The sequence below is a fragment of the Ammospiza nelsoni genome, chromosome 3 (assembly GCF_027579445.1).
Source record: "Ammospiza nelsoni isolate bAmmNel1 chromosome 3, bAmmNel1.pri, whole genome shotgun sequence".
In the NCBI taxonomy this organism is placed as follows: Eukaryota; Metazoa; Chordata; class Aves; order Passeriformes; family Passerellidae; genus Ammospiza; species Ammospiza nelsoni.
Window position 1 is genome coordinate 65,375,581 of NC_080635.1, and position 10,838 is coordinate 65,386,418.

General features: G+C 37.1%; 1 protein-coding gene across 2 annotated transcripts in view; it reads left to right on the top strand.

Annotated features, from left to right (window-relative positions):
• MAN1A1 (mannosidase alpha class 1A member 1) overlaps positions 1–10,464 on the top strand; it is a 139,453-nt gene extending 128,989 nt beyond the window's left edge. Inside the window, exons 10-13 of one of the 2 annotated variants that reach the window (XR_009418040.1) lie at positions 651–823; positions 6,167–6,282; positions 6,942–8,916; positions 8,994–10,464. Coding sequence is in view for 1 of the 2 variants with exons in the window: in XM_059467867.1 (XP_059323850.1) it covers positions 651–823; positions 6,167–6,282; positions 6,942–7,068 (416 nt within the window). In the remaining variant the exon portion in view is untranslated. Of the gene's footprint in view, positions 1–650; positions 824–6,166; positions 6,283–6,941 lie in introns of both variants that reach the window. The other variant, XM_059467867.1, reaches the window with a different exon arrangement.
• Positions 10,465–10,838: the final 374 nt, after the last annotated feature.

Sequence of the window (10,838 nt, forward strand, 5' to 3'; positions counted from 1 at the left end):
CTCCTCACTGTAGTAATTGACGTGACAATTACGTAACAGTAATTAACAAGGTTCTTTCATTATGCCAATTTCTGTATAGCTGAATATGAGAAATAGAAGGACTCTGTTCGTTTATGCATCAACATAGGTATTACTCATGTTTTATGCACAAAAGAATATTTTGCACTCAGTCCTGTTGATGCAATGCTGCAAACAATAGAATTGCACAAAGAAAGTGGATTTCTGTACAGGAAATTTCTTTGGATTTTATCATCTTCTTATAGAAATAACCCTGGCAGCATTTCATGTCCCAGAGTGTATTTTCCAGTTTGATATAGAAAAGTAAATATCCTCATCTTTTAGGCAAAATTTCACTTGTTGCTAGTTACACAAAGTCTTCCAGAATGCAAATGTTAGCATCACTGTTCAAACTGAAACTGCCATTTAAGGCATTGGTGAAGAACAGCTCTCTCCTACTCCAAATTATTTATAAATTATCAAAACCAGGAGGAACTGCAGTATCTTTCATAAATTATATTGTTCTGGGTAACCTGGCTTTGTGCCACATAAAAGCCTAGCTTGATTTGGTAATTTGGGGAGTTTGATTTGGTTACATAATTTGAAACCTTTTTTAATGCCTTTATTTTAGTCTGTGCTTTTTTATTGGCTAGGAATGAAACTGGGACCAGAAGCCTTCAGGTTTGATGGTGGTGTTGAGGCCATTGCTACAAGACAAAATGAAAAATACTACATCCTACGACCAGAAGTCATAGAGACCTACATGTACATGTGGCGCCTCACTCATGATCCAAAGTACAGGGAGTGGGGATGGGAAGCTGTTGAGGTAATGTTCTATTGGACTTCTTTGTTGTTAAATCCTAGTAATATTGTTAAGTGAGCTATTGAATGATAGCTGGACATTGTTCAGCAGTTGGAAGCTGAATATTTATTTTAAATCAGGGATATCAACTCAGATTTCCAGGAATTCATTTGCCAAATAGATGACATTTTGACAAAATCAAAAAATGCTGATATTGTATAATAGAAAAGTACCTTGTTATTTCTCCATCTTAAATACTTCTAGGATTAGGGGTCATATTCGGATGTACTGTCCCAGATGTTGGGTGTTGCTGCATGTGAATGGAAAATGCATACATGTGTCAGATTTGAGCCTTGGATATGGAAATAAGTTTTATGAAATGTATTTTCAGTAATAGTATGAAGGTGATTTCAATTAAGGTGACAAAGACCAGGATGAAGGACTAGATAGTACCAAACATAAAACCATGTCACTTTCAAGAAACATAAGTTATATGGACAAAACTCCCTAAATGACAGCAGTCTCTTATGGATTTGAATTTTTTGTGCCACTGGCCTTTGAGCTTCAAGCAATCATGCTGAACCTAGCTATTTGTGTTTGTCTAGCACAAGCCTTCCAAAAGGGCAGCTGGTCTGCACTGCAAAGAGTGGGCTTGCCAAATCTATTGTTTACCTTATTTCAGCAGTTAATCACTTTTACTCTTAAGGTTGAGAGCCTTTAGATTTACCAGGTTTTATCCTCGAGGTATGGGTCGTTATTACACTTCTCTGGAGTTCACTTCTGTCCTCCTCACACTGACATTGCCCTTGCTAAATTAGCTGAAATCTGACAGGAAATACAGCAAGCAGAAGAACATTATTTTTCTGGCTCTGTGTACTTAAGAAAAATGAAAAAAAAAAATCAAAACTCTCTGCAGTATTTTGTTGACAGTGACCTCTCTTGTGCAGAGGTATTGCTTTCCAGGATTTCAAAAATGTCCTGTTTTTCAGTTTACCCAACACCTTGTTTCTAGAAATGTGTGATTACAACCTTCTTGGAGGGGCTTACACAATTACTTATAGAAGGTTGCTCTGCTCTGAGGGTAGAACATGTAAACTTGTGCCCTCCAATTTCTCATCCCTAAGCGACCCTACTAGAGAGCTGTTACTGGGTTATGACCCCATAAACCCAACTCCCTCCACAGCAACTAAGATCTCTAAATGCATTCAGTATTCACTGTATAGATATTGATCATATCAGAAATGTTGTGCAAATGCTGTTGAGCATTGTGGAAAAAAGGTTATTTCAAGTCAGGTAATTAGATATCCTCCAGAAATTAAATGTAAAGCAAAATCTGCTTTCCAAAAAAGAGTAGTAGTATTACCTCTTAAACTCTTAAAAATAGTAGTATACTCTTAAACTTCTTGCCTGAATATTCACAATTGTTCCATGCCTGCATTGAGCACTGTATTCAGCTAGGTAGAGAGCAGTTATTTAGGGCATTGTGTTTGCCTCCCTCAGGTGTTGGCTCTGGGGGGCCCTGAAACAATATGCTTCTGAATTACTAATTCCAAAGCAATTTGGGTTTTAAAACCTCTAATTTAGAAGGCTGTTCCCTTACTTTCTTCTTTGCTAACACCACCCATAGGCACACATTTTACTACTGGACTCTTCCCAGGCAGATTATAATTGGCATATTTACAATGGCTGTTTGTGGAAGTCATCCCATCAGGCTTCAGCAATGCCAACTGTTCCTTCTCCAGGAGATGTTTTTCCTGACTCATTGTTACTGCCCACACTGATAACATTGTTATAAACAATTGAAATGTTTTCCTTATTATTATTCTTTACCCATTTGGTTCAGTTTGTTTGTGTTTCTTTCAGGTTGGTACACTTGTTTACCTCCTTCTCACTCCCCACGTGTCCCTTGTTTAACATTCTTGTGGTTATTCTCAATCTGACTCCAACACAACCAGATGGGTGTGGGAGATGCAGCTGGTCCCATTCTGCCCAGGGCACATCTTCCACTCTCCAAACCTGCAGTTGGGTGTTTCACAAAAACAAATCTTGCAGCTTTCCAGAACTTATGCAGTCAGTTGTAGGTTTAAAATCTTTTTTCTTTCCGTTCTCTCTTGGTGTTTATAGCCGTACAGCTCCACCTGATACAGTATTATTTTTGTTACAGCACATATCATGCTAGCTTGCCATAACTATGTCATAAATTCTGTTCCCTCTTGCTCCTTAATGCTGCCCCAAAGAGCACCTGATCCATTCTGTCCTTGGGGAAACCTCCAACCACTGAGGGCCATTGGTTTAATTATCAATACCTGTTGCACAAAGGGGAACCTGAGATTTAAACAAGAAAAAAGAGGAAACTAATGATCGGACCATTTGGGTTTTGTCCAAAAAAAAGTTGTTCTTCATGTGTTTCATGTCCACTTTCAACTCATTACTCTGGCGATGAGAACTCATTAGGTTTTTTTCCAGGGCCTTTGTAGTAGAAAAGGAGGCAGGTTTAGAGTCATGACTTCTAAACTCTCTGACAAGTCTCTTAAGTCTTTCTCTAACTTTATAGACTAAAAATATGCTATTGCCTGTCCTTTTTTTTCTTTGTGAATTTTCTTTGCTGCTTTGAGTCCAAGATAATTTTGTATGTACTTCGGCAGCTGGAGAAAATGCAGTTATGACCACCAGCAATATCCACTGTTACTGAGTCAGAAAGGTTTTATCAGCTTAGCTCATGAAAGCCTCCCTCTCTGCATCATAAATGTGGCACATATTTTAAATTTGTATCACTTCCTTTGTTTTCCCCTTTATGATAGTTTGAGACTGTCAGCCAGTTTTCACTGTGCTTGATGTTTTCCATTACTGTATCATAACTGATCCTAGCCACCCTCATTTCCTGAGAACTGCTTATTTAAAATGTGCTTGATTGTTTCTTCCTGCCCACCACTACCCCTATCACTGTGAACATCATGTGTTCTCAAATGGCAGGAGAGGGCACAAAAGCCCATCACTGCCAGGATGGTTGACAACCTGGAGCCTTTTTATCCTACTAATCCTGCAGGTGGATGTCCTGTTCCTTTAGTTAGGTGGAAAGTAGCTTTGAGGGATGAGATGCTTCATATTTGCATCAAGCAGATACTGCCAGAAGGCAAACATGGGGCAAGTTAACCCCTTAGTTTACATCATAGCAGTGCCTCCAAGTACCTTTATGATGCCTCTGAACTCAGAGAATGCTCAAAGTACATTAGAGCACATAAATGGTAAATGCAATTTGCTTTTATTTTACCTCATCCTGTTTAGAATGCAGATATTTCCTTGCACAGTAGCCTTATCCTTCAAGTTCTGCTTCTGCTGTGCCTTAAAAAGCATCATCATTTGTTTGACGTTGAAAATCCAGACACAGATGCAGAATTTGGAATTCCTTGCAGGTTGAAGTATACAAGAGGGAAGGAATACCAGCCAGAGGAAATTACTTCTTTAAACTTAAGTGTATTTGTCATTTAGTAAAAGTGTCCAGGAAAATTAAAGAACCTAAGGACACATAAGAAAAGACAAATAGGCTGTTATACTTTAAAGGATCTCTTCTGGAGAAAAATCCCTTTTAAATATACGATAGGCTTACTCTCCAGTGAAAACCAAGGAGAGCCTGACATGCAAGCCAAATGTGTGCACACAGCTACAGGGACTCCAGAAAAATCAAGGACATTTAGGATATCCACTCACAGCAAAACACAGATCTTAAAGAGCCTTTAGAGCAGGGGAAGGTGATGAATACTTCAGTAATTATTAGTGACTCTTAGTCCCATCTGTCTTCAGAAAATATTTATTCTGCCTGGCTTAGATATATCCTCTGCCTTGCTTTTTTAGCTTGTGTGTTTTGAAATGCAGCATCTTTCCCTAAATAAAATCTACTCATCCTGTACTCACTTCAGTGGTATTTGTAGTAACTTCAGAAAGGGAGGAACCAGTTATCTCCTGGCTCTCTCTTGGCGGGGATAGAGCCCCAGGTGTTTCTGCCTGAAAGTTGTTGTTCCAATGGCATCTCCACAGAAAACACTTTGTTTCACAGTAGTGTGGTCCTGAGTGAATGCAGCCATCCACAATCCTTACTGTCATTTTCATTGCAAGAAGTTACTAGGGTTAAATAGCATTTTCTTAATTTGGTTTTGAATAATGAATTGTTTTAAATATAATCATCTTAAATTCTCTTTACTCCTTCCTTATACTGTCTGATACCAGAGAGTTGTTGTAAAAGTGAGGAAAAATGAATGGAGTAAGAATACTTGTAGCCTTGTTAAATACATAAATTATAAAGAAAAACCCTATTAATTAATTTTTTAAATATAGTAGTGATAAGATAACCAATATTCAAATAAGGTATTGGATAGCAGTATATTTAAAGAACTTATGGCTCATATATATGCATATAGGTACCGCCTTTCTATTGCAAACACCTAATTTTAAAAAAGCAACAAAATTTATTAAATAGTCTCACTGCATCTATTTTGCCCTTTTATATACTTTTCATCTGATCTTTTTTCTCCTTCATAAATATAGGACATTCCTGTGGGCAGAAAAGGTGGCCCATGTACTCCTTTTTATTGTGAAATAGGAATCAGTCATCTGTTTTACACCTTTTAACTGAATAAAGAGTTTGGAAACTAGCTAGAGAAAAATACATTGTTACTGTTACAGCTAAATTATGTTGTGTTAAGTCCTGACTTTCTATCTATGCCTGTGTAATAGAAAAAGCTTTTTCAGAGAGGTAGCAAAGAAAAATATGACTGCTGCACAAGAGAAATTCAGTCAGAGCCCAATATCAGTGGTTTCCCATTGAAAAATTAAATAATTGAAAAGAGAAGCCATATAACTTACACAGAAAATGAAGAGTTGCCTTTCCTTTTTTGGAAGGGATTTGCAGGAGCTAAGAAAAAGACTGATCTTTAGTATGGTGTTCAATCATGTTACAATCATTTTAAGTACCAAACTATGACCAGAAAAGCTATAGGTAACACAATTTCCAAAGGCTGAGAGACTGGGAGAGAAAGGCTATTGTTACTCCTATTATAAAGAAGAAAAAGAATATAAGTGAAAATCCATATGTCTTTAAATCCTCATACCATACGTCTTTCCTTCTGAAAACCGGTTTGTGTTCGCTTTTTATTAATTTATTATTTTGCTTCTCTTCCTGAATATGAAATTAGACAGGTATGCCTATGTCTTTTTATTTAAAGAGTTTTTCTATCTTGACCTTTACCAAGTTTTCACCTCTTTATCAAAGGAATTTGTGGATTTTTTTTTTTTTGCTAGTTTTATTGCCAAACAGAAAAACTGGCATGTTTATTTTGTTAATCCCACGGATTTGGGTGATCTCTGTTTCAGGCGCTGGAAAAACACTGCAGAGTCGACGGCGGCTATTCTGGCCTTAGAGATGTGTATAACAATCATGAAAGCCATGATGATGTGCAGCAAAGTTTCTTCCTTTCAGAGACACTCAAGTAAGTTGAGACAGTTGACTTTCATTAATGTGAAGTAGTTCTGTGTATCATCTTTACAGATAAGTATTTATCATTAGTACCCTTGACACTCTCACGTTACAAAATCTGAGTGAAATAGCACAGCTCTTCTTAGGTGGCAGGAAGCAAAATTGTCCTTTTTTTTTCCAGTCTGTGTCAATAATCTAAATTCCCTGACTTCTGCAAATTATCTTTACTTCTGATAAAGGTACTTGATAGTTTTTGAGACATTGCATCTCCTGTCTTTGATAGGATCTAATTATATATGCCAGCACTAATGAAACAAATTGACTAGGCAGAGAACATAACAGGCTTATAGAGCATACTTTTCATTTGAAAATTTTAGAAAAAGAAGAAAAAAAAAACTTCCATGGAAAGCATGCAGGGCCTGTTAAGAGAAAAAAACAAATGCTTTCATTATCTATCAACATCTCCTAAATTTTTAATGAGATTAAACTTTTGTTTTGATCTCTTCAGTTCTGGGTTTGCTTTTTTTTTTGCTGTGCAAGAAAAAATCAGTCATGCCATCTCAACAGGAAGTTTAATACTCAAGTAAATTAAAAATGAATTATTATGTGTTCTCCTGAAAATCACTTCCCTGATGTGGTCTCATTTCCTGGGTTTTTTTGTTTTCTTGCCAGGTACCTGTATTTGCTGTTTTCTGAAGATGATCTTCTTCCATTTGAACACTGGGTCTTCAACACAGAGGCTCATCCTCTCCCTGTTCTTCACAAAGATGATGGGAATAAAGAAGAAAACCAGAAATAGATGAAGATTAATTTATACTTTGTTTCATTCCTTACGTTTCCAGGACTAGGGCACATGATTTGGTTTTAAATTCCTAAGTTAAATTTTTTAATCAAGTGTTTTGCAGTCTGTTTTCTTTAACAGTAAATTTTTATGAATGTACCCAATTAATTATGATAAAACCTTAATCCTCTAATTCACATTAATACCTTCTTAGAAGTGAAATAGGGTATCTTCCCAGATTCTGTTAGGCTGCAGTGTCATTTTGGCCAAAAAAAGCAGAAGGTCTGCATGTTTCTTGTTTCCTGTTATGCTTTTAATTTGACTGCAAAATTCTTCTCTCCTCTGTGAGGAGATGTATGCTTTAAGCTGTAATATTTTGCCATGTTGCAAAAAGCCATATTGAATTAAGTATAAAGAGCTTTTTCTTTTTCTTTTTTTTTTATGTTCTATGTTAGTTTGTTTTGTGTGTCATCCAGGACAAATCTTGTGACTGTGACAGCCTCTTCTTATGCGGGTCTATCATTACTTGCTGGAGTATCTGATGTATTTCACTGTCAATGAAGTCGACATAGGGGTACTTTCATCTCATGCAGACCCAACTCTGAAACTGCAGTATAAGTTGAAGTTAGATTAAAATAGTTTCTATGGATTTAGCACATTAGTTAGCAGACCTTAGTTTTTCAGGTTTTGATTAGAGTATTGTAATAGAATCAATTGTTTCCTCCCTTTTCTAGGTGGTGTTATTCTTATGTCTTTAGTCAAGCTACTATGGAGTAAAATAAGGTAATCATTTCATATTAAGAAAGGGACTATTAGCCTTCTTTATATATTTAGTCCAGTAGCTTTCATTTGGTTGGTTGGCAAAAAAAAATCCACTCTACAACATTTTCCTGCAAGTTCAGATTATATCAGATACAGTCTGTTTGTTTTTCTGTTACTTTTGCAAAGATTTAGGTAGGTCCAGACTTGACACCAGGCTTGGTGGTTAATTGTCACAAAGCAGTTTGATATATCTGTGTGAATAAACTTGGGTGTTCAGATGCCTTGAAGAAAACCTGCCTCCTCAAAAGAAGTGAAGTAATTCAGAGAGGAAGTTATCCTGCTTTGAACTAAAACTTTCTGACAACACTGCCTTGTCTTAAGTAACAGAAATGCAATGGGCTTAAAAAATATTCCTTCGAGTAGAGGCCTGGCTTATTAAGAAAGGTAACAGCTTTGCCAAAAATGTTTTGCTCTGTGGCATCACCAAAGGGAAAAATAAATGAGGCACAATTAATTCCTGTTTCTACTTGGTTTGAAGTGGTTTACATGATTTTTAAGCCTACCTGTTTTCATTTAGTGATGGGATGACTTCCACACATTTCAGGTAGAAAAAGCCTGGCTTCCCATTCTGAGAAAGAACATTATTCATTGATTGGACTGCAGTGGAACAAACCTGGTTCTGAAGAGTAATGTTCTTGAATGGTATTTAGTAAGATAGCTCACATGTCCAGCATTGCTAATCACAGCTGAGGGAACACATTTGTTTAAGCTTTAGAGTGCATTTTTTCTATGCTGATAGAGGTCTGCAGTGGAGGTTTTCTTAGGCAGAAGCCAAAAATAACTAATTACACTTTTATATATAGCAGCTAGAGCTTGCCCTCAAGTCTGCAAGGACAGCGCTGCCTGTTGCCTCCCCTGCTGACAGAGGAGATGGCACGTGCCCCACAAGCTGCCAAAGACGCTGGTGTGGGGGACAAGGCAAGGATCCACTGATGCTCCAGCACAGCTTGGCAGAGCTGGCCATTCCTGCATGAGAGTTATTGGGGCACCTTGGTGAGCCTGGGCCACCCAGCACTGGGAGAACAAATAGAAATGGATGTGCAGGTAAAGCCAGCTCACGCAGAGCCAGGCACAGCGGCTCAAAACTTTGTTTTTTTAAATTTTTATCTTCTTTTTTAAAGCATGGATTCCCTCATGGCACAGCAGGTTTCTGAACCCAGCCAAGCAAGGATGAGGTCTTGACTCTCTCCTCTGTTGAAAATCAGAAATTCTGCTGCTTTTGATTCTCCAGAATTCATACCGCTGGAAGACTATACTTAATTGTATTTCTTTATAAATAGTATTTATAAAGGAGATTTTTTTTTCCATCCCCTGAATCACCATAGCTGTGGAATAAAACCAAAATATTTTTTCTCTTTTTAACATGTAAAAATATTTTTTTTCTTAGTTATGCTTAGTGGGTCACCTGCTGCTACTGCCCCTCACATGTATGTGCTGCTTTAGACCTCATCTCAATTAAATAACTACAAAAGCTCAGACAGAAACAGTCTTTGAGAAGTGTGTTTTCTAAGCCACTTTCTACATGGTTTTCTTAACCAAGGTTTGCTTCCCCCCGCTGTCTGTGGTGATGTTGCTGGTACTTAGCAAGCTGAAGGGAAGAGCAGAGAACCAGACAGGTCTTCTCCTTGTTTCAAAAGCAGGCTCCAGTCACACAGCTCTATGTGCATTGGGTCTCATGTACTTAAATATAAGCATCATGGTTGTTTCCTTGTAAAATGGACATTTCATAGCGTGGAATTTTCCTTCGCGTGGGAGTTAGGATGATCTGAAAGAGCACAAATTTGATGTGGTATTGGTATTCAGGTTGTATGTACAAACTGCACTATACTGTACTTTTTGTAAAGTAATGTAAGTAGACGAGAAGATTGTACAACGTGTAGATCTGCCAGCTGTAAGAAAAAAACTTTTCATAAACTGAGAATATATCAACTTTTCTTTTTGTTTTTAAATAACCCCAAAACACCAAAGTTAGAGCAATCATTTTTGAACAGTCCATATTTACCACTGCTTGTTAGATCAGTAAGGTAACGTGCATTTTAATTCCCATTCACTTAACTCACTTCATGGAAGTGGCTAGTGATGGTGACTTTGTGTTCCCAGTCATTCATAAGAGCAAAAGAAATTGCTCATTGTTGGGGGGAGGTGGCAGGGGGGAGAACACAGTGACATGGACACATTATCGTTACATAAATGCACTGCCCACACTTCTTCCACTTCTTTGTAGCATAATAATGCATTTAAATCTACATATGTTGGGTCCCAAGAGGTAGAGCCCTTTAAATGGCACCAACATTGTTTCACAGGGAAAAAAATTTTTGATTGTTTGTGAGATAAATATTGCATATGTGTTGGTTATACACAGATTTTTTGCAATGCCCAATAGCTCACTGTTTCTATGGTAACTTCATACATATCCATTTCTATCATGTATTTAAATTGGTTTTGATTTGTACATATTCCATTTAGTCTTATCATCTTTATATAAATTGAAATTATGGAATAACATAATAGATCAAGATGCTTAATTTTTAAGAACTTATATTTGTAAAAATTTCTCTATTGTGAATAAAGTCTTTTAATATATCTGTTCAACTGGTTATAGTTTTTCTTACGTGTGTTGCCAGAAGTAACTACAGGAATCTGCTGCATAATCTGGTTTAGCTGCTGTACTCACAAATTTTTGTCAGTACTCTGTGTACTTGTTAAGATGCTGTTCTTAATTAATGCCAGTGTATAGAATTTCTACCACTGAAATAAGTTTCTAGGATTTTTTTTGTCAATAAAATTCAGCATACCAAATGTACTTTGGTAGAAAATGAGCCTGCTAATGAAAAGAGGGAAGCTGGGCAGTGGGAGGTGGCAGGCAATAAGCACAGTGATGGTCAGTCGCTACAATTCATGCTCTGCACAACACAAGTGGGCAAAGCTAAATGCCATTTAGGAGCAAACAGCGCAGTGGAGATGAC